The sequence below is a fragment of the Aethalodelphis obliquidens genome, unplaced genomic scaffold, assembly GCF_003676395.1.
Source record: "Aethalodelphis obliquidens isolate GAN/ISIS:26980383/991018 unplaced genomic scaffold, ASM367639v1 scaffold1, whole genome shotgun sequence".
NCBI lineage: Eukaryota > Metazoa > Chordata > Mammalia > Artiodactyla > Delphinidae > Aethalodelphis > Aethalodelphis obliquidens.
In genome coordinates this window covers 49,015,344-49,038,388 of record NW_020837945.1, presented here as the reverse complement: position 1 = coordinate 49,038,388, position 23,045 = coordinate 49,015,344, and the positions used below count along the sequence as shown (strand labels likewise).

Genomic DNA, 23,045 nt, shown 5'->3' with positions numbered 1-23,045 from the left:
CCATTAACCCTTCTCTCCAGCTCCTCTATGAACTCTTTCCCCTCAAATGCAAGTCCCTCAGACTTCCACTTGCAGCCAAGATACAGAAACAGTGAGATCCACTCCTCCACCTGAAACAGTGGTTTTCCAGACACTGCACATCAGACGACAAAAGACATGATGCCTGAAAGATGGGAAATACAGGAAGTGATCCCTATGACTGATTGCCCTTTGCTTACAGCCTTGAGAGCACCTCCAGGCTGCAGCAGCAAGAGGGGAACGCAGGTGGAGCCTGGAGAACCCCCTAAATTGAGATGAGCTGAGAGTCTTAAAAGACCAAGCTGATTAGAATCCACAGGACAGTAACAGTAGGAGACAGCTGCACACAGAACTCAGGAGATCTACAGAGAGTCCTAATTAAGTATTCAGCAGAGTACTGAAGAGCACATGTGTGTAAGGAAACTCCTGGAGGCTGGGGAAAGAACCACACGAAACCATGAGAGAAAACAGTAACCTGAGCTCCCACAGGGCCGGGATGTTTGAGAGACACAAACATTCAGTCTACAGCAAAATCCAAAAACCAAAAAAATACCGTAATTAAGTTCGACCTATAACCTGAGAAGTACCACAAGCCAACAAAATTAAAAGTACAGCATCAGTTTAGATAAAAAATACTCCACAAATTTTGGTGATATGTGAGTTCATGAAGGGAATGGAAGAGAGGGGGAGAGGCGACTACTACTAAGTACCTTCTCGGTGCCAGGCACTTGTGAGGGTTCAATATGACATCGTCCCTGTCCTGAGCACCACACCCAGTCTTCAAAACAGACTCATCAGACTTCCCTGCTGGTGCAGTGGTTAAGAATTCACCTGCCAGTGCAGGGGACACAGGTTCGAGCCCTGTCTGGGAAGGGCTCGTCTGGGAAGATCCCACATGCCACAGGGCAACTAAGCCCGTGCGCCACACTATTGAGCCTGCACTCTAGAGCCTGTGAGCCACAGCTACTGAGCCTGCATGCCACAACTACTGAAGCCCGCACGCCTAGAGCCCATGCTCCGCAACAAGAGAAGCCGTCGCAATGAGAAGCCCGCATACCGCAAGGAAGCGTAGCCCCTGCTCGCCATAACTAGAGAAAGCCTGCACGCAGCAACAAAGACCCAAAGCAGCCAAAAATAAATAAATTTAAAAACAAACAGACATCATCATCTCCCTCCCCTGAAATACTCCAGCTTTCTGCCAGGAGTCGGCTAAAAGGTCCCCTCCTTGAAAAGACTTTCTTTCATCACTCTAAAGCTACTCTAGAGAACCCACTTTCTTTTCTCTACAGTACTTCTCACAATTTCTAATTATCATTTATTATTATATTCTATGATTACTTATTACTCTTATTTTCTCCCATGCACATTTAGAATACGAGCTCCATAGTGAAGAAACTACTGCACCTTTGGTGACTAGCACAGTATATAACCATTGAAGGCACTCAAACACTTATTGAATGAATGAAAACAGGAACTGTGACTGAGATAAGTTTCCGGATGATCAACATTTTCCAGGCTAGGTAGCCCCAAATCCCTCGACTTGGTTCCCTTAGTTATGAAGCAGCATGCTGAGTACTCACCTCCACCTGAGTGACATTGATGACCAGCACTACCACCATCAATACTGCAAGCAGACAGCAGAAAAAACGTAGTTTGAAGAAACTGATCCACATTGTCTGGCTGTGTCTTGATCACCCATGGCCGACACCATGCTCCCTTCAGTCCTTAAAACGCCATGTCTTTGTTTTTCTGAGCTGCAGATGAGCTTTCAGTTTGACTCGCTTCTTTTCTGCTAGTTTACTTACGAGTTCTTTGTATAAAAGAGCAACTGAGGTTGATTTAAGAAGCACATTTTTCTCCAAAGGACTCCTTCGAAGAGGGGAGATGAGAAAACAGATTACCAATTACAACAGCTTAGAGTGGAGTAAAAGCAAAGACCCCATATTTCCTCTTCCTTAACCTTACTGAAGACCCAAAGTCATAAGAGAAAGCAAAGAAACAGAGCACAGTAACATCTATTCCATATCCGGACAATTTACTTAAACCCAGCTCCAGGCTTCTGTGTAAATACAGAGATATTTGTCCTACTACCTATTTAGGTTTTAACTTTTAAGAGAGCAAAGAAGAATATCTTCAAACCCTTAGAAATTACAAAATTCAAGTGTTAATTTTCTAAAGAGGTCTAAGTAAATAAAACCACTTCCCTTCCCTTACAGTTTAAGTTTTATTACATTACTAGAGTAATTATATTTAAAGAGCAGTAAGAAGAAAACCTGTGATTTTATGAGAAGATCTGGGATTAGGTGCAAACCATTCTGATAACCTCTGGAAAACAGGGATGCCATCCCTCTGTATGGCAGGAGACAGGAAACACCCTTTGGGTTTCTGGCTCCCTCACCACACATGCGGTTCTGATGGTCCCTCAGCTGAGTAACAAGGCACAGGAGGAAAGACACCTGCCCTGAAGATGTAGGAGAGGAAAGCTAAGCTTCAGGAGTAACAGCTCACCGAAATCCATCACACCTGCTAGAGGCAGAAGTCTTGAGAGTATGTGGCTCCTAACTGTTCTTCCACGTAATTATTTTAAAATGCTCTCCCCAGCTGCTTTTATGATATAGGTAAGCAGTGAAAATGTTAGTGTTTAGTTCCCAGTGAGGCTTTCCATGCAAGGCAGGATAGAGAGGTAAAGGTGAAAAGGGTGCATAACCACGGTGCAGAGGACCTCAGACTCCCTCAGCTGCACCAATACTCCTACAGTTTTGTGTTGGACCTGGCAAGCCCCCTCTTCCCTCACTCCTCCACTCTTTTGGTCTAATACGTTCCCATACCACAAGTCCCATACCACAAGGACATACAACAACACTTCCTCACCCCAGTTTCATAAAGGAGACAAGGCTAAGCTATTCCAGTATGCTTTCCATCCTCAGAATTCCCACAACACTTACGTTTTTCACTTCTCAGCTGATCTCTGTACTTCTATGCATTTCTCATCTCCCCAACTACTCTATACCAATTAAGACTATATTTAAAAAAAAAAAAAAAAAACAGAAACTATAAATCAGAGAAAAGCAACTTAAGGATAACAACGTATCATACTTTTTGATTCCTTCCCAGTACTTAGCTCTTTACATGATATACCAAAGATAATACTCCACTGCACCACGGTAGCCGTGGTCTACGTACTGTGGAAAGGCCAGCAGCTCAGAGGACGTCAGTGTGGTTCAGAGCTGTTCAGCAGCAGCACAGCAATGGTCAGTGGCGCAGAAGGACGGCCCAAGGGCAGCAGACTTCAGAGCTAAAGGAACGAAAGGCCTTATAGGCAGCAATGCAAACATGCAAGAAGCCCCTCACAGCCAGGGACTTCTTATAAAAATCATTATGGAAGGTCATGCCAGGAAAAGATCTGACTTCCTGCTACAAGTAGGTGGAACACTGAGATTGAGAGATCCATCTGTACACCTAAATAGATACAGGTGTACTACTAGATGAGGTGTACTAGACAGACCTCTCTTTGAAAAGACACATACTAAAATGTTGATGGTTGTCACCTCTGGGTGGTTTTTGTTTTTCTCCTTCATCTTCACCAGGAAATAAAACTCACAAATATAAAGAAAAAAGCTGGTTTCTAAAAGTAATAATTAAAGATGAGCTTATAAGGAGAAACAAGGCATTAAATCAGATATGAGAAAACAAATTTAAAATGAAAGATTCCAAAGTGAAAAAAGAAATCTGTAACAGATTTCTGGGTTTTTCCTACAAGTATAAAACCTAGGCATTATAGCAAGAAATGTATTTGCAAAGAGAGCAGGAAAATATCATTTGGTATCTCAAATTGCCTTAGAATTGAGTAAGAACAACAGTGCTAGATAGGAATGACTCTAAAAAAAAAGTTTCCTAGATCAACCAAAAAATAAAAAAATATAATTGAATTTAATTTACCTTTTTTTTTTTTTGGAAATTTCCAGTTCCCAAGAAGAGATACTTATTAGAACTAAGAAATTAGGGTTTACATCTAACTTTCCTTCCAGTGTAAAATCTGAACTCAAGCAATCGTGAGAGCCCTTATTCTTTTCTTGTCACATTCGAAGCACATGTTGAAGTTTTTCATTTTTATACCATTCTTCCTGCTGCAACAGAGATAAGCACATGAAATACAGGTTAAAGATACTGAAAATGAAGCAAAGGAAAATATATTTGAAATCAAGAATACAATTTTATAGCAAAGAGATGTACATAGATTTCAGTACAAAGTAGTGGGCGGAATAAGGATAGGAACATTTCCTTTCCTAGTAATAAATAGAAAAAAAAACCAACAATAAGTGGCTATTTATATTCATGAACTTACATAGGGCAAATTATTCTCAGATCTGAGCTAAAGGTCAAAACCTTATAAATAGCAACATAACTGGAAAAAATATAAACCACAGATAAAAGCTCCATATGTTATTTTTCTTTTTTTTTTTTAATTTTTATTGGAGTATAGTTGATTTACAATGCTGTGCTGATTTCAGGGGTACAGCAAAGTGAATCAATTATACATATACATATATCCACTCCTTTTTAGATTCTTTTCCCATATAGGCCATTACAGAGTACTGAGTAGAGTTCCCTGTGCTATACAGTAGGTCCTTATTTTCTTATAGACTAGAATAATCATGTAGTTCAATGACCCATCCTACCACTAGAGAAAACAAGAAGTATCTGGACACATCTAAAAGTTGTGATCACTCCATGAGGAATCTCAACTTGAGCAGTCTTGTTTTCAAATCTTTCTGAAATGTTAGAGCACCACTTATTCATGCTTCATATTTATGTTCAAATGACAAGCAAAAAGTAAAATCCATGGTCTGCTGGGTCTGTTTTGCCAAATTTTGATTAAGACTATTTACCAGCCAATCTAAATTCTTTATGGCCTGTGGCAACAACCCTATACTGCCATTAGGTACCTGACCTCCTACCCCCATCTCACAAGAGAATTACAAAGTGATTGCTTATATCACTTGGAATTACAATTGTCAGTAACACAAATGAAATACTTGAGTTCAGTACTAAAAAGAAAATTAGGGGCTTCCCACGTGGCGCAGTGGCTAAGAATCCGCCTGCCAATGCAGGGGACACGGGTTCCAGCCCTGGTCCGGGAAGATCCCACATGCCACGGAGCAATGAAGCCCGTGTGCCACAATTACTGAGCCTGCGCTCTAGAGCCCGCGTGCTAAACTACTGAAGCCTGCTCGCCGCAACTAGAGAAAGCCCGCGCTCAGCAACACAGACCCAACGCAGCCAAAAATAAATAAATAAAAATTAGGCAGCAACCCCACCCTCCGGGGGTGCTAACGTTCTTAGACAAGCACTACACAAAAACAATACATTACTGAACAACCACACACCCGGTTTCTGGAATAGTCCCCATCCTAAATACTCTGACCTGCCAGCCACATAGATGTACTTGTCAGAGCAAGTATCTGGAATTTTAATTCAGAATACAAGGACCCCACACATAAAAGACAAAAGCACAGATTTACATGGAATATATCCCAACTTAAATGTTCATATCTCGAACTTTCCAAAGATCAGCTGTATTTCATAGGGTGCTGAGTAAAACCTTGAAACTTAACAGGGGAACGTCTAGAGAAAGAACTGGAGACTCATCCAAGACCATGGTGATGATGGGTCAACCAAATAAGATCAATCCTTGGATAAAAATGAAGCAGGGACAGGAGTCTACACAGGGACAGAAGTCTACAAGACTTGTTTCCCCATATTCCATTCCATTTCTCTTTCATGTACCCCCATCTCACATGCCCAAAATGCTGACTCACCTAGGCCTGCTCTTCTTTCAAAGCAGCACCCCAATGCTTTCATAATACCCGGGGGCAGTAGGGTAGAGAAGTAAACAAATCAGTTAAATAAGTCACAAAGCAATAAGTGCTATAAGAAAAAAATAGGGCATGTTGATAGGCGGTGGTCTTTAACCTTGCATGCCCATTAATTATCATCCCAGAAGCTTATAAAAATACCAATGCCTGCATTCCACTCAACCAACTGGGTCAGAATCCATAGGAGTAGGGTCCGAGAAACAGTTTTTATTTAAGGTCTGCAGATAATTATAATACACTGCCAGGTAGGAGAACCAATGGTATAGAGTGGCCAGAGGGTCTTATTTGTACAAATTGCTCAGGGATGGCCTTTCAGAAATGATGCTTGAATTGTAACTTACATTGTCCCTCCAGGACAATCCGATTCTGGGTCAATGGGGATAGCCAACCCTACTTCAGGGATCTATCCCTTCGTTTCCTTTCTCAATAACAAATAACTGCACTGTATCAGGCCCAGAGAGATTGTGAGGATGAAAGACACAGAAGATGTTAAACACAGTCAAAGGAAAGCGAAGCCCAAACACTATGGAGGAACAGTGTGCTGTTCTACTGCATGGACTGAGACAGTTACCAGGGTCTGGGAGTGCCGCCAGCTTCAAGAGCACACTGATGTTCCAAATGATAATTAACCACAGTGAGAAGGGGAGAGATCCATCAGAGCAGCGAGATCCTTTATTCTTTAGAAAACGTGGCAACAATCCTCCTTTAGAATAAATAATGAAAGCAAGGAAAATTTTACGGACAATTACAAATTTTGTATAAATCCTGTGAATCCCTCTTACCACCACACTAGTGGTCTTTGATCAAGTGGAGATGAGCGACAGGCCAGGCAGAGTCTCCACATCACACCTTGTAGAATCACACTTTACCCAAGTGACCTCAATCTGATGTCCCAAAACGGCAGCTCAGTAAAACCAGAATAGTCCAACGCATTAGAGGACCGCCAGCCAAGAGGCAGCTGGGTCTCGGAGCAGCGATGAGACTGGAGATGCGGGCAGAGGAGGGAGGCGTCTCCAAGTGCCCCGCACTCGCTTAGAAAAGGGGTTAGGGGAAGGGGTCTTTAGCGGCCCGGAAGTCTGGGCTCCGCCGCGCTGCGGCTGCTCCTGCGGGTGTTGCAGCAAGTCGAGAAAGCTGAGGATGGAGATGCTCGCGCCCAGCCCCGCCCAGGGACCGGCTACAGCTCGGGCTACTCCGGACCAAGGCTGCGGCAGCCGGTGGCTTTAACTCTGCCCCGCCTTGGGCCGGAGCCTCCCGTTCCAGGTTCAGATGCCCCAGCCATGACCCCGGGGCTGCAGCTCCTCTGCACCGGGCCGGGAGCTAGAGAGCCAAAGCGCGGAGGAAGGGGCTTAGCAGCCGAGAGGCGCCCGGGAGGAGCCAGGCAATGGTTCGCTCGGGCGGCAGAGGCTCGGCCCGGCCCGGCCCTGGAGCACAAGCCGCAAGCTGGCACTCACCTCCGCTCTGGCCTCCCGACGTGCGCTCTCCGGCTGCCGGGTACCCCAACGCCCGCCGCAGCTGCACCAGGCCGCCCGGCCCCGGCTTCCGGGACCAGCTGTGTCGCCTCACCCCCGACCCCCGGCTGCGATTGGTTAAGCTCTGGGAGGGGCGGACCGACGGCGCTGACTGACAGCCGCGGGCTTGGAGCGCAAGCGTCCCCCGGAGCAAGAACGCAGAGTTGGCGCCTGTCGAGCTCCGCACCACTGGGCTCACGCGCGAGGGTGTCCTGCTGCTGTCGCCCTGTGGTCTGAGCTCTGGCCCCTATCAGGACCCCAGCTTCTGTCGCCCTCAGACATCAGGGTTTCCCCAGGGAGCATCCATTTCGAAGCTTTTGTCTTCTCTGCCTAAGTGACCAAACCCCAGATGCCCCTACTTGGGCCGTGTTTCCGCTCAGTGGCGCAATGTTTTGTTCCCTGCACCAGAGAAATAAGATTTGCCAAGCTGGGGCTTCCCTGGTGGCGCAGTGGTTAAGAATCCACCTGCCAATGCAGGGGACAACGGTTCCAGCCCTGGTCCGGGAAGATCCCACATGCTGCAGAGCAACTAAGCCCGTGCACCCCAACTATTGAGCCTGCGCTCTAGAGCCTGTGAGCCACAACTACTGAGCCCACGTGCTGCAACTACTGAAGCCTGCGTGCCTAGAGCCCATGCTCCACAACAAAGAGAAGCCACTGCAATGAGAAGCCTGCGCACCGCAATGAAGACCCCAGGCAGCCAAAATTAATTAATTAAAAAAAAAGATTTGCCAAGCTCCAGCAGAGAGCCATTGGGTCCTTGAATCTTTCCTTGCTTGAAATTAGTGGACGTATTCTGTTAGCCCTTAAAACAACCCTTTTGCTTTTACTCGCCCTGTACGTGACATGGGTCTTCCAGCAAAAAGACCTGAATACTCACCCCACACACACCCGAATTCTAGGTAATCCTTTTTGGACTTTCTTCTAAGCAGTGAAACATCTGTAGCAACTATGTGAAATTCAGGAACTGAGAGTCCTTCGAAGACAGAAGCACTTGCTCAGGAAACCGGAAGAGATGGCAGGGGTGCTCTGTGTTCCTCAGGGCTGGGAACACAGTGGGATTAACCCCAGTTTATCCCAGCAAAACGCAGCCTCTAAAAGTAGACTGCCCACCCATGCGCTCTAGGGCCCTCCCTTGCCAACTGCTGAGCAGGTGTGCTGCAACTACTGAAGCCCTGGCCCTAGCCAATGGTCCACAACAAGAGAAGGCACCACAGCAAGAAACCGGACACCACAACGAAGAGTAGCCCCCGCTCGCTGCAACTAGAGAAAGCCTGCTCACAGCAATGAAGACCCAACACAGCCAAAAAGACAAACAACAAAAAAAAAAACAAAAGTAGACTGCCCAAGACTATTGTTCCAAGGTCAAAATATTTGACATTTACTGACCACAACGGACTCTATGTGCTCATTCAGAAGTTTTCATGTCAGACCTGCATGCATGGGTAACCCATATGACTGGAATAAAAGGTTCTACGTGGGGCAGTCTCTTCTGGAGTAATCATTTCATTCTTCTTTCTCGAGGATCAGCCTTTTGGACTCATAAAAGGTGGTTTCCATTGCCTCTGTGCCTAATGATCAACAGCCCCATATAATAGGCTTCTGCTCTAAGTCCCATCTTCCAGTAGGTGGACTCCCTGCCACCAGTCTTTCACAGTCTGGCTGTCTGGCAAGTGGCTAATACTTAAATAGGACATGCTGGCTCCTAGTCATGATTTGGGACCATTGGTGAGCCTTATTAACCCCCATTCACACAGGCACTCGGAACCCTCAGGCATTTTAGTGATCTTATATTTTACAGTTATTACAGACACAAACAAGAGTGGCAGGGACCAGAGATGCCTGTCCATCACTACTAGATTCTTAAAAGATCTCTGACTGCAAAGTCACCACACTCCCAGTGGAGAGTACTACTGTACAAAGAAAAACATGCACTTTGGATCCTAGCCTTACTCGGTCTAATTCACAGCTTTGTCTCTTATTAGCAGTGCCATCCCAAACAAAGTACTTAACTTCTCTGAGTTCATTTCCTCAACTGTAAATTAGGGGCAACACCACCTGCACTTAGGAATAAGTGAGAAGACAAATGAAAAGTACCTAAAGGAGTGTCCCAAATCTCTTCCTGTTGAATTCCCTATCTCAGGTCATGACATAGCATAAGGAATTTCTAAATGTTGCATTTATGATAACCTAATTTTGAGCTGGGAGAAAAAAATGAGAACATAGGTTTGTATATTTTGTTATGAAACCAAAGGAACTGGTCATTTCTGACCTGTCTGCAGAAATGGTTTAGATGCTAATGTTACTAAATTTTATTTCTCTAAGTAAAACAAAGAATGGATCCTAAGTTTAGATAAACAAAAGCAAATTAAGCTTGTTTATGATGCAGCTAACTTGAGGGGTATTCACCAGCAAGTCTGGCTCCATCTCTGATGGCAGAAGCTTGCTGCATAAGCACTCCTGAGTCCATGTCAGCTCCTGATTCAGTTCCTTTGCTTCCTCTTTTTGAACAAGTGACTGAAATTTGGGCCAGAAGAACCATCAAGCCATTGTTCAAAATAAGTGACTGCTGTCACATTGGATACCAACCACCTTATTCCAAAACACCACAGACAGTGAGAGGATGCTGCCAAGGGTGGAGACTAGAAGAGGTATTTGGTGCCTGTATTAGTCTGCTCAGGGTGCCATGAGCTGAGTGGCTTAAACAACAGAAATTTATTTTCTCACAGTTCTGGAGGCTGGAAGCCCCAGTTCAAGATGCCAGCTGATTCAGTTCCTGGTGAGAGTTCCCTTCCTGGCTTGTAGATAAGCCTTCTCAATGTGTCCTTACATGGCAGAGAGAATGAGAACTCTCTGGTGTCTCTGCCTCCTCTTATAAAGACACCATTCTCATCAGGTTAGGGCCACAGCCTTATGATCTCATTTAACCTTAATTGCCTCTTGTTGGGAAATGCAGTCTTTCAGGCATGAGGCTTTGGCTTGGAACACTTCCTGACCAAGAGATAAAAGCCTGTGGCTTGTGCTGAGCTTGTTGCCTTGTTTGGGAATATTTTTCCCTGTTTCAGACTTAATGCGTATTCCTTTGCTCCACTCTCCCCAGAGGGTTCCTTCACCCCTTCCACCATATGATGACACAGTGAGAAAATGGCCATCTATGAAATAGGAAGCTGGCCCTTACCAGACACTGAATGCCTTGTTCTTGGATTTCCAGCCTTCAGAACTGTGAAAAATAAATTTCTCTTGTTTATAAGCCACCCAGTCTATGGTATCCTGTTATAGCAGCCCAAACGGACTGACAACTTACAGTATACAGTCAAAACAATTTTCCAAAGTTATTTAGGTCATCTCCCTTTTTCCTATCCCCTTCAGTGAGTTTATGTCATACATCTGTAAAACATATTCATTTGGGGCTTCCCTGGTGGCGCCGTGGTTGAGAGTCCGCCTGCCGATGCAGGGGACACGGGTTCGTGCCCCGGTCCGGGAAGATCCTACATGCCGCGGAGCGGCTGGGCCCATGAGCCATGGCCGCTGAGCCTGTGCGTCCGGAGCCTGTGCTCCGCAACGGGAGAGGCCACAACAGTGAGAGGACCGTGTACCGCAAAAAAAAAAAAAAATTCATTGTCATAGTCCTCATTCCATCTTGAGATCCCCTGATATCCTAGTTAAGATGGGGGATAAAATTTGCATATAGTAAAACTTCAGTCTTTGTGTACTGTTGCATAGGTTTTGACAAATATCTAGAATCATGTATCCACAGCCACAGTACTGTATAGAATAGTTTCATCACCTAAAAATTCCCACGAGCAGCCTCACCTGCCCTCAACTCTTAGCTACCACTAATCCTGTTTTCTCTCCCTATAGTGTTGCCTTTTTCCAGAATGTCATATAAATGGAATTATGCAATATGTACTCCCAATATTTTGATTAGCAAAAAGTTTGGAAACGATTACTCTTGCTGATTCAGATATATCTAAAACAATTACCAATATCCACCTAATCACCAAATTGGGAGTCAGCTTCAATTTACGGCATTTTAAAAGGACTCTTCTCTCAGCTCTGTATGTTAAATTATCTAAATTTGGAAGAATCTTTTTTTTTGGCCGCACCATGTGGCATGCAGGATCTTGGTTCCCCAACCAGAGATCGAACCTGTGCCCCCTGCAGTTGAAGTGTGGAGTCTTAACCGCTGGACCACCAGGGAAGCCCCTAGAAGAATCTTTTTTGAGGTGCAAAAAGATTTTCTTTTCCTTCAAAGACAAAAGAGAAAGTACACAGAAAGCCGTGTTATTCTGCTGACTTGCTTTCAATCCCCTCTGTTTTCTTTTTTTTCTCTGGCTGTGCTGGTTGTTCGTTGCTGCATGTGGGCTTTCTCTAGTTATAGTGAGCGGGGGCTACTCTTTGTTGCAGTGCGTGGGCTTCTCATTGTGGTGGCTTCTCTTGTTGCGGAGCACAGGCTCTAGACACGTGGGCTTCAGCAGTTGCAGCGTGTGGGCTCAGTAGTTTCAGTGCACGGGCTCTAGGGCTCATGAGCTTCAGTAGTTGTGGTGCACAGGTTCAGTAGTTGTGGCGCACGGACTTAGTTGCTCCATGACATGTGGGATCTGTGTAGGCTGCGGTCCTCTGACCCCCGAGGCCCTCCTGGTTCACTCATTCCTAGGCTCCTAACTTTTACCATGGGCCCTTGTTATCTGGACCTGTTCCCCCTGGTCACCAGTCTCCCCTCAGATATCCACAGGATATCATGCAGCTGCATCCATAGATAAGAGACCTTGCACCCTGCCTGTTGGGTAGCCCAAGGGATGCACAGAGGTCAGCCTGAGGCTGCACAATCCCCTCCCCAAGGCAGTAGGATTCATTACTTCCACTTTGGCCAGATTAGGCTGCTCAGCCTTCTCTGATAAACTGTGAATTTTCCCCACTGCGTCATCCAGTGGCTGTTGTGTCATCCTTCCCTGTGCTGCCAGAGCACATGGCCTGAGCCTCTCTTTGGTCCTTATCACAGGCTGTCCTGTGTCATTGTCCATGTTCTGACCTAGCCTAGGCCTCTGCTAGGCTGTGAACTCCTTGAGGGCCAAGTTTGTCTGACTCCTTTCTGCATCCTTTTTACCTTGAATCATGACAACTTATTTATAAATATATTTTTCTATTATATTCTGAATTTCCTGCAAGTAAGGACTGTGTCCGATTCCTCTCTTTGTCCACTGCACCCGGCACAGGGCCTGGCACAGAGTAGACAGCAGTAAAGTTATGCTGAATGAACAAAGGAGTCAAAGGCCCTTGGCCTTCTGGAGCTGAGAGGCCAGAGCAAGTTTCCCCAAGGGAGAAGCAAGTTGTGTCCCTCTGTGGCTTGCACTCTCAGCCTGCTGAATACTCCTAAATGAGTCTTCTCTGTGGGGGCCTGTATCCAGGCCAGTCACAGTACTTCCTGGGAATGAGCTGCTCTCTGGCTTGAGCTTGGTCCTGCCTGGATGTCCCAGGATCACAGCCCAAGTCTAAAGCCAAGCCTTGACCTAGGGTTCTCATTTCACTGGCATTTCCCCTCTGTCCCTGTTTGGATTTTCTGTAACTGACCGCCTCCAGGGAGATGCTGGGGCTCAGCGTGTTTGAGCGTGCCTTGGCTCTGTGCTACCATGTGCCAGAAATGATGTCTGTACTGTAAGAACTACCATGACTCTTTGAAACAAGGAAGATGAATAAAGAGCTTTATTCTGATGGCAATAAATAAATAAATAACCTGGTTTCAAGACTTAGTGTAAAGCTATAGTAATCAATATAGTGTAGTACTGATATAAACAAATAAATAATGGAACAGAATAGAATCTAGTTATATTTTAAAAACAAACTCATGGAAAAGGAGATCAGATTTGCAGTTACCAGAGGTGGGAGGTCAGGGGAGGGGGTGTTGGATAAAGATGGTCTAGTTATAAAATAAATAAGTACCAGGGAGGTAATGTGAACACAGCTGTATGTTATGTACGGAAGTGGTTAAAGGAGTAAATCTTGAGTTCTTATCACAAGGAAAAAATTTTTTTCTTGAAGTTTGTATCTATATGGATGTTCACCAAACTTATTGTGACAATCATTTCACGATAAATGTTAAGTCAAATTCTTATGCTGTATACCTTAAACTTATACAGTGTTATATGTCAATTATATTTCAATAGAACTGGGAAAAAAATTTTTCCAGACAAACAAAAGGTGTGTGAGTTCATCCCCACGAGACCTGCCTTACCAGAAATAGTAAAGGGTATTCTTCAAGCAGAAACAAAAAGATGCTGACATCGTAAAAATATGAATGTGTAAAACTCACTGGTAATGCTATAGTCAAAATAAGATTCTCTAATATTTCAATGTTGTTGTGTAATTTACTTACAACTGTAGTTTAAAAGTTAAAAAAGGAGGGAATTCCCTGGTGGTCCAGTGTTTAGGACTCAGCACATTCACTGCCATGGCCTGGGTTCAATCCCTGGTCAGGGAAATAAGATCCCACAAGTTGAGTGGTACAGCCAAAAAAAAAAAAAGTGAAAAAGGAAATGTACTAAAAATGACCATAATGACAAAACAAAAAGACAATCCACTGAATGGGAGAAAATATTTGCAAATGATATGACCAATAAGGGATTAATAATAATTAATATCAACATCAAAAAACAAACAAACAAACCAATTAAAACATGGGCAGAAGAACTGAATAGACATTTTTCCAAAGAGGAGATGCAGATGGCCAACAGGCATATAAAAAGATACTCAAGGTCACTAATCATCAGAGAAATAAAACCACAATGAGATTATCACCTCTCAGCTGTCAGAATGGGTATCATCAAAAAGAACACAAACAACAAACGTTAGTGAGGATATGGAGAAAAGGGAACCCTCCTACACTGTTGGTGAGAATGTAAATTGGTGCAGCCACTGTGGAAAACAGTACGGAGGTTTCTCAAAACACTAAAAATAGAACAACCATATGACCCAGCAATTCCACTCCTGGGTATATATCTGAAAAAAACAAAAACACTAATTCGAAAAGATACATGCACCCCAATGTTCATAGCAGCATTATTTACAATTGCAAAGATACAGAAGCAACCTAAGTGTCCATCAACAGATAAATGGATAAAGAAGAAGTTTATATATACATACATAAACACACACACACACACACACACACACACACACACACTGGAATACTTAGCCATAAAAAATGAAATTTTGCCATTTACAGCAACATGGATGGACTTGGAGGGCATTATGTTAAGTGAAATAAGTCAGACAAAGAAAGATATATACTGTATGATATCGCTTATATATGGAATCTAAAAAATACAACAAACTAAGTGAATATAACAAAAAAGAAGCAGATTCACAGAGAACAAACTAGTGGCTCCCAGTGGGGAGAGGGAAGGTGGGAGGGGCAATATAGGGGTAGGGGATTAAGAGGTACAAACTATTAGGTATAAAATAAGCCACAGGATACTGTACAACATGGGGAATATAGCAAATATTTTATAATAACTATAAATGAAATATAACCTTTAAAAATTATGAATCACTATATTGTACACCTGCAACTTATATAATATTGTATATCAACTATACATCAATAAAAAATTAAGTAAATTTTAAAAATAAATAAATGAAAAAGAATGCATTACTAAAAATGATAATGGTAACTTAATCCAGAAAAAAATTCAGAATATTTAAATTCTCATGGTTAGAGAAAATTAAAAATTAAAATTTAAACTTATATGCATATATTGTTACAGATAAGCATGATATGATGATCAACAAAATATTTTCAAACACAAAATATATTATTCTAGAATAAATATCTTTGGGAGTATAGTGGAATAGAAATATGAGTTAATAAAAAAGGAACAATGGAAATTTTCTAATTCTTATGAAAGAGTGTATTAATGTATTTTAAATGGATTATGGTAGTTATAAAATTATAGCATTTGATTTCTCATGAGACATTTAGAAAAATGTTATAATAATTTCATTTTTAAATGTCAATTCTTACAATGTGCCAGAAATTAAATGCTTTGTAACAAAAAAAAAAATACAAAAACCGTAACTACCAAAATTTCTTATTGGATATACAATGTTAAAAATGTATCATCAATAACCTAAATGTGAGGTTACCTAAAAGTATACTAAAAGTATAAAGTTTCTATATGCTATCAAAATGATTATCAGCTTACAACAGAATGTTAAAAATATAAGACACTTTATGTAAGCTTCATAGTAATCACACACAAAAGAAAAACTGTAGTAAACACAAAAAAGATTACAATAAAGGAGTTAAAGCACACCACCACAAAAAAAGTCATCAAATCACAAAGGAAGATAGAAAGACGAAGCAAGGAAAAAAGAATCTACAAAACAGTTAGAAAACAATTAATAAAATGGCAATAATAAGTCCTTACCTATCAATAATAACTTTAAATATAAATGGTTTAATTCTCTAATCAAAAGACAGAGAATGGGGTTTCCCTGGTGGTCCAGTGGTTAAGACTCCACGCTTCCACTGCAGGGGGCACAGGTTCAATCTCTGGTCGGGGAAGTTCCATGTGCCACGAGGTGCAGCCAAAAAAAAAAGACCAAGAATGGCTGAATGGATTAAAAAACAAGATTCAATGACATGCTGCCTACAAGAGACTCACTTTAGTTTTGAGGACACACACAGTGTGAAGGAATGGAAAAAGATATTTCAAGCAAATGGTAACCAAAAGAAAGCACAAGTAGCTATACTTAAGACAAAATAGACTTTAAGATAAAAATGGTCAAAAGAGACAAAGAAGTTCATTATATGATGATAAAGGGGTCAATTCATCACCAAGACATAACTGTAATTAATATTTATGCATCTAACTTCGTGGTACCTAAATATATAAAGCAAATACAAACAGAACTAAAAAGAGAAATAAAGAATAGTACAATAATAGTTGGAAATTTTAATACTCTACTCTGAACAATGGATAAATCATCCATGGAAAGAATCAATAAGGAAACAGCAGATTTGAACAACACTATAGACCAAATAGATCTAACAGACATAGAGAACATTCCATCCAACAGTGACAGAACACACGTTCTTCTCAAGTGCACATGGAACATTTTCTAGGATAGATCGTACGTTAGGTCACAAAACAATTCTCAACAAATTAAATAAGATAGAAATTATATCAAGTATTTTTTCCAACCACAGTGAAATGAAACTAGAAATCAAGCACAGGAGTAAAGCTGGAAAATTCACAAATATATAGAAATTAAACAACACACTCCTGAAAAGGTACATTAAAAAATATCTTGAGACAAATGAAAATGAAAAGGCAAAATACCAAAACTTATTACAACTGATACCACACAAATACAAAGGATCATAGAGACTAAAATGAACAATTATACACCAACAAATCAGACAACCTAGAAGAAATGGAGAAATTCCTAGAAACATAAAATCTAGCAGGAGTGAATTAAGAAGACATCTGAGAAGACCAAAAATGAGTAAGGAGATTGAATCAGTAATCAAAAACCTCCCAACAAAGAAAAGTCTAGGACCAGATGGTTTCACTGGTGAATTCTATCAAACATTTAAATAATTAATTCCAATCCTTCTCAAACTCTTCCAAAACGTTGAAGAAGAGAAGACACTCCTAAGCTCACTTTATGAAGCCAGCTTTGTGCTGATACCAAATCCAGATAAGAATACAAGCAAAGAAAACTACAGGCCAATATCCCTAATGAATATAGGTGAAAATTTCCTCAACAAAATACCAGCAAACTGAATTCAAAAGTACAATAAGAGGATCATACACCATGCAAGGATGATCTTTCAACAAACACAAATATATATAATTTATATATAATAGATATTTATTTATATATTACATAAATATAATTATATAACATACAAATATATAATATGTATGTATATATACCTGACATTATTATAATTATATATTATTAAATAATTATATGTATTATATAATGTATAATATATAATTACATGATATATGCAAATACATAATTTATATATACTATATAATTTAAAATACAAATATAAGAGATTTCCCTGGTGGTCCAGTGGTTAAGACTCTGCACTTCCACTGCAGGGGGCATGGGTTTGACCACTGGTCGGGGAACTAAGATCCTGCATGCTGCACACCGTGGCCAAAAAAATAAAAATAGAATAGAATAAAATACAAATATGATACTTCACATTTATATATACAGTTGACCCTTGAACAACACGGGTTTAGACTGCATACGTCCGTCCACTTATACACAGGATTTTTACAATAAATACATACTGCAGTATTACGCAATCCTCAGTTAGTTGAACCCTCCGAGGTGGAACTGTGGATACAAAGGGCTGACTGTAAAGTTATACCAGGATTTTTGCCGTTGCAGGGGGGTTGGCACCTCTAACTCCTGTGTTGTTCAAGTGTCAACTGTATATAATAATTATATATTACATATGATATACATAATAATTATATATAAATATATACAAATATATATTATATATATAAACATATATAATATATAATTTAAAATATAAATGTGATACATCACATTAATAGAATGATAGACAAAAATCAGATGATCATTTAAGCAGAAAAAGCAGTTGACAAAATCAACATCTATTCATGACAAAAAACTCTCAACCAACTGAGTATAAAAGGAATATACCTCAGGACTTCCCTGGTGGGGCAGTGGTTAAGAATCTGCCTGCCAATGAAAGGGACTCGGGCTTGAGCTCTGGTCCTGGAAGATCCCACATGCCAGAGCAACTAAGCCCGTGCACCACAACTACTGAGCCTGCTCTCTAGAGCCCGTGAGCCACAACTACTGAGCCCACGTGCTGCAACTACTGAAGGCTGCATGCCTAGAGCCTGTGCTCCACAACAAGAGAAGCCACCATGATGAGAAGCCCACGCATTGCAACAAAGATTAGCCCATGCTCACCGCAACTGAAGAAAGCCCACGTGCAGCAAGGAAGACCCAATGCAGCCAAAAATTAAATAAATTAATAAATTTATTTTTAAAAAAAGGAACATACCTCAACATAATAAATGCTACGTATGACAAGCCCATATCCAACATCATACTCAATAGTGAAAAGCTCAAAGCTTTTCCTCTAACATCAGGAATAAGGGTGCCCACTCTCACCACTCCTATTCAACATAATACTGAAGTCCTAGCCAACGCAATCATGCAAGAAAAAGGAAAAAAAAAGTATCCAAATCAGGAAAAAGTAAAACAGTCTGTTTGCAGATGACATTATCCTATACAAAAAAAAAAAAAAACCCTAAAGATGCTACCAAAAAGCCATTAGAACTAATCAATGAATACAAGTGAAAAGTTGCAGGATACAAAATCAATATACAAAAATCAGCTGCATTTCTATACACTAATAACAAACTCTCTGAAAAAGAAAAAAACAATCCCATCACAATAGCATCAAAAACAATACAATGGGGCTCCCCTGGTGGCGCAGTGGTTGGGAGTCTGCCTGCCGATGCAGGGGACACGGGTTCGTGCCCCGGTCCGGGAGGATCCCGCGTGCCACAGAGCAGCTGGGCCCGTGAGCCATGGCTGGAGCCTGTGCTCTGCAACGGGAGAGGCCACAACAGTGAGAGGCCTGCATACCGCAAAAAAAAAAAAAAAAAAAATAATACGATGGTGTGTTAGTTTTTGCTGTAAAGCAAAGTGAATCAACTACACACATACATACACTTTGGAATAAATTTAACCAAGGAGGTGAACTTCTTTACACTGGAAACTGTAAGGACTTCCCTGGTGGCACAGTGGTTAAGAATCTGCCTGCCAATGCAGGGGACACAGGTTCAAGCCCTGGTCTGGGAAGATCCCACATGCCGTGGAGCAACTAAGCCTGTGTGCCACAACTACTGAGCCTGCACTCTAGAGCCTGTGAGCCACAACTACTAAGCCCACATGCCACAACTACTGAAGCCTGTGTGCCTAGAGCCTGTGCTCCACAACAAGAGAAGCCACCATAATGAGAAGCCTATGCACCGCAATGAAGAGTAGCTTCCACTCGCCGCAACTAGAGAAAGCCCATGCGCAGCAACAAAGACCCAATGCAGCCAGAAATTTAAAAAATTTAAAAAAAAAGAAACTGTAAGACATTGATGAAAGAACTTGAGGAAGACACAAATAAATGGAAAGATATCCTGTGTTCATAGATTAGAAGGTTAATATTGTTAAACATCTAAATTACCCAGAGCCATCTATAGATTGCAATCCCTAACGAGATTCCAATGGCATCATTTTACAGAAGTAGAAAAAACAATCCTAAAAGTCATATGGAATGAGAAAAGAACCCAAAAAGCCAAAACTGAGAAAAAAGAACAAAGTAGGAGGCATCACACTTCCTGATTACAAAGCGATAGTAATCAAAACAGTATGGCACTGGCATAAAAACAGACACATAGACCAATGGAACAGAACTGAGAGCCCAGAAATAAACCTTTGCATATACAGTCAACTAATATTTGACAAGATCCAAGAATACTCAATTGGGAAAGGATAGTCTCTTCAATAAATGATGTTGGGAAAACTGGATATCCATATGCCAAAGAATGAAACCAGACCCCTATCTTATGCCACTCACAAAAATTAACTCAAAATGAGATTTAAACATAAGACATGATACCATAAAACTCTTTGACAATTGCTAAGAGAATAGATCTTAGAAGTTCTCAACACATACACACACACACAAAATTGTAACTGTGAGATAATGGATATGTTAGCTAACCTTATTGTGATAAACATTGTACACCTTAAACTTACACAATGTTGTATGTCAAGTATTTCTCAATAAAACTAGAAGAAAAATTTTAATAAAGTTGGAAAAAAACTCAAAAACACATCATAGCAAATACATACAATGGAATACGACTCAACAATAAAAAAGAATAAACTATCAGGTAATCGCTAAATAATTATGCTGAGTAAAAGAAACCAAAGCAGAAGGAAGGGTTATGAAATGATTTATCTTTCAGGGGTGATAAATATGTTCATTTTCTTGACTGTTGTGATGGTGTTATGGGCATGTGTCAAATGTATCAGTGTCCACTTTAAATATATGCAGTTCAGTTTATGTCAATTATATTTCAATAAAGAATTTTTTTAAATTTTAAGGTATATATATCATCTTTTATTTCCTGCTCTAATCAATTTTTAACTAAACAACTGTATTATTGTGCTTAGGATGCCATAATAAAATTCCACTGATTGGGCTTCCCTGGTAGCACAGTGGTTGAGAGTCCGCCTGCCAATGCAGGGGGCGTGGGTTCGTGCCCCGGCTCGGGAAGATCCCACATGCTACAGAGCGGCTGGGCCCGTGAGCCATGGACGCTGAGCCTGCACGTCCGGAGCCTGTGCTCCGCAATGGGAGAGGCCACAACAGTGAGAGGCCCGCGTACCGCTTAAAAAAAAAAAAAAAAAATTCCACTGATTGAGTGACTTAAAACAACATAAATTTGTTTTCTCGTATTTCTGGAGGCTGGAGTCCAAGATCAAGGTGCCAGCAGGTTTGGTGTCTGATGAGACCTCTCTTCCTGGCTTGCAGATAGCTGCCTTCTTGCTGTGTCCTCCAATGCCCTTTCTTCTAGGCATGATGCCCAGACAATTTCTTGTGCCTCTTCCTCTTCTTACAGGGATACCAGTCCTATTGGATTACGGCCCCATCCTTATGACCTCATTTAACCTTAATTACCCCTTTAAAGTCCTTACCTCCAAATGCAATCACTTTGGGGGTTAGGGCTTCAACATATGAATTTGGGGCGGGGGGATACAATTCAGTCCATAACACCAACCAACTACAGTCCTAACTGTGTCAAATGAGAAGGCTTCTGCTATATTTACTCCCTCCCTCCCTAACACTTTCAGCACCCACTGTTTCAACAGCAACTGGCAGTGTCACCTATGCTCTTTGAGGGATATCTGCTCTTCTCTACCCAGAGAATTCCAGTAAGTATCCTGGAAATAATGAAATTTATACCAAACTAAATTAGCATTCCTTTCATACGGCTAGGATTGTTTTACGGTAAATTCACTTATATAACAATACTCTGGACCTTCCTTAGAATTTGTATCTAGCTGTCCAGTGGTTATGACTCCACGCTTCCACTGCAAGGGGCACGGGTTCAATCCCTGGTCAGGGAACTAAGATCCCACATGCCACGCAGTACAGCCAAAAAAAAAAAAAAAAAAAAATCTATCTGCAATATGTTCTGAATTTTATTTAATTACCCAATAATTACAAGCACAATGAATAACAACCATTACTACTAATCACTATAATAAACAGATGAATCACTCAAACAAATGTACAAACTTTTTATTTAGAATTAGAGACTCAAACACAAATTAAATAAGTATAATATAAATTAAGCCTTCATAAAACAATCCACAACCACTTTAAATCATCTACTATTTCTACAATAAAATTAAAGAGAAATCTAAAAATAGTGAAAAATCATATTATTTTTAAACTCATACTGTCAACATTAAAATTATTACAAAACATTCAAAGAAATTTAATTAGAAAATGAACAAAGCCACTATAGAGTGATTCCTGCTATCCACTAAAATGAACTAAGGAATTAAATTATAGTATGATTTCTACTCATACACAAATTAAAAGCACTTTATTTTTAAAAGACAGTTAATTATCTGTTTCTCTCCAAGGCTGTGAGAACTACTCTGTTTACTTGACTTTTACATTTAATATGGCACAACAGGTTTGATCAATGAAAACAGTATCACTAAAAATGTTTAGAATATTCCTTACAGACCTTTTCTGCTTTATTTCATAAATGAGGGGGTCACATATTTAAAAGTTAAAATATAATAAATATTCCTCAATAAGGTATGTGGCAAAATAAAAACATATATTAAACAATTACTTTTCATTTACAAGTGGGAAATTGATCAGACTTATTTTATATTTTCCCTTTTTATGTCTTAATTGTCCAGAAAAAAATTTTTTTTATATTTTATGTTATTGTTATAAATCCAACTCTAAGAATTGATGCCCAAAAAACGACCAAGGGAGATAGTATGATATCTTCAGTCCATGTTGTTTCTGAAAATACTTATTAAAAGTGGAAATAGATCTGTCTTAAGTAGATAACAGAAAAATACACTATTATGGTATTTGTATATTTAAAATAATCTAAAACAAAAGAAAAGAAAAATCCACACTCAAGAATTCAAGAATAAAGTATTCTGCATACATATTAATAACTGTGTGGCTAAATATTTTCCTAAAAACATGCATATTATAAGGCCTTTTATAATTGAATTTATAAAAACCAAACTGTATTGTTTATATATCAACTGTCATGATTGAAGCTTTCTGCACACCAGGAGAGTTAAAACTTTAAATCTGTTATTCTGTAAAACTGAAGATGAAATATAATCAAACTAGCTTTTCACTAGAAAATTTTATATATCTCAGCAATCTGTTATACTTCTTGTCATCAAAAAATAGACTCCAAGATGCAGTTATTCTTTCAAAATGTTAGTTTCTACTGCGTTACTCTTTAAGAACCATTTTAATCAAATCACATTTCTTGGAGAAAATTCACTTAGGGTTCTGAATGAA

The 23,045-nt window shown here is 40.6% G+C and overlaps 1 protein-coding gene across 4 annotated transcripts in view; it reads right to left on the bottom strand.

Moving 5' to 3' along the window:
- The window catches only part of NXPE3 (neurexophilin and PC-esterase domain family member 3), a 52,836-nt gene extending 45,373 nt beyond the window's left edge, over positions 1 to 7,463 (bottom strand). For 2 of the 4 annotated variants that reach the window (XM_027103890.1, XM_027103922.1), the window contains exons 1-5: positions 7,346 to 7,463; positions 6,466 to 6,597; positions 3,958 to 4,145; positions 3,202 to 3,313; positions 1,599 to 1,887 (exon numbers count right to left, since the gene is read on the bottom strand). In XM_027103890.1, coding sequence (XP_026959691.1) covers positions 1,599 to 1,691 — 93 coding nt within the window. In that variant the 5' untranslated portion in view covers positions 1,692 to 1,887; positions 3,202 to 3,313; positions 3,958 to 4,145; positions 6,466 to 6,597; positions 7,346 to 7,463. The remainder of the gene's footprint in view (positions 1 to 1,598; positions 1,888 to 3,201; positions 3,314 to 3,957; positions 4,146 to 6,465; positions 6,598 to 7,345) is intronic. The other 2 variants (XM_027103901.1, XM_027103911.1) reach the window with 2 other exon arrangements.
- Between the last annotated feature and the right edge of the window lie 15,582 nt (positions 7,464 to 23,045).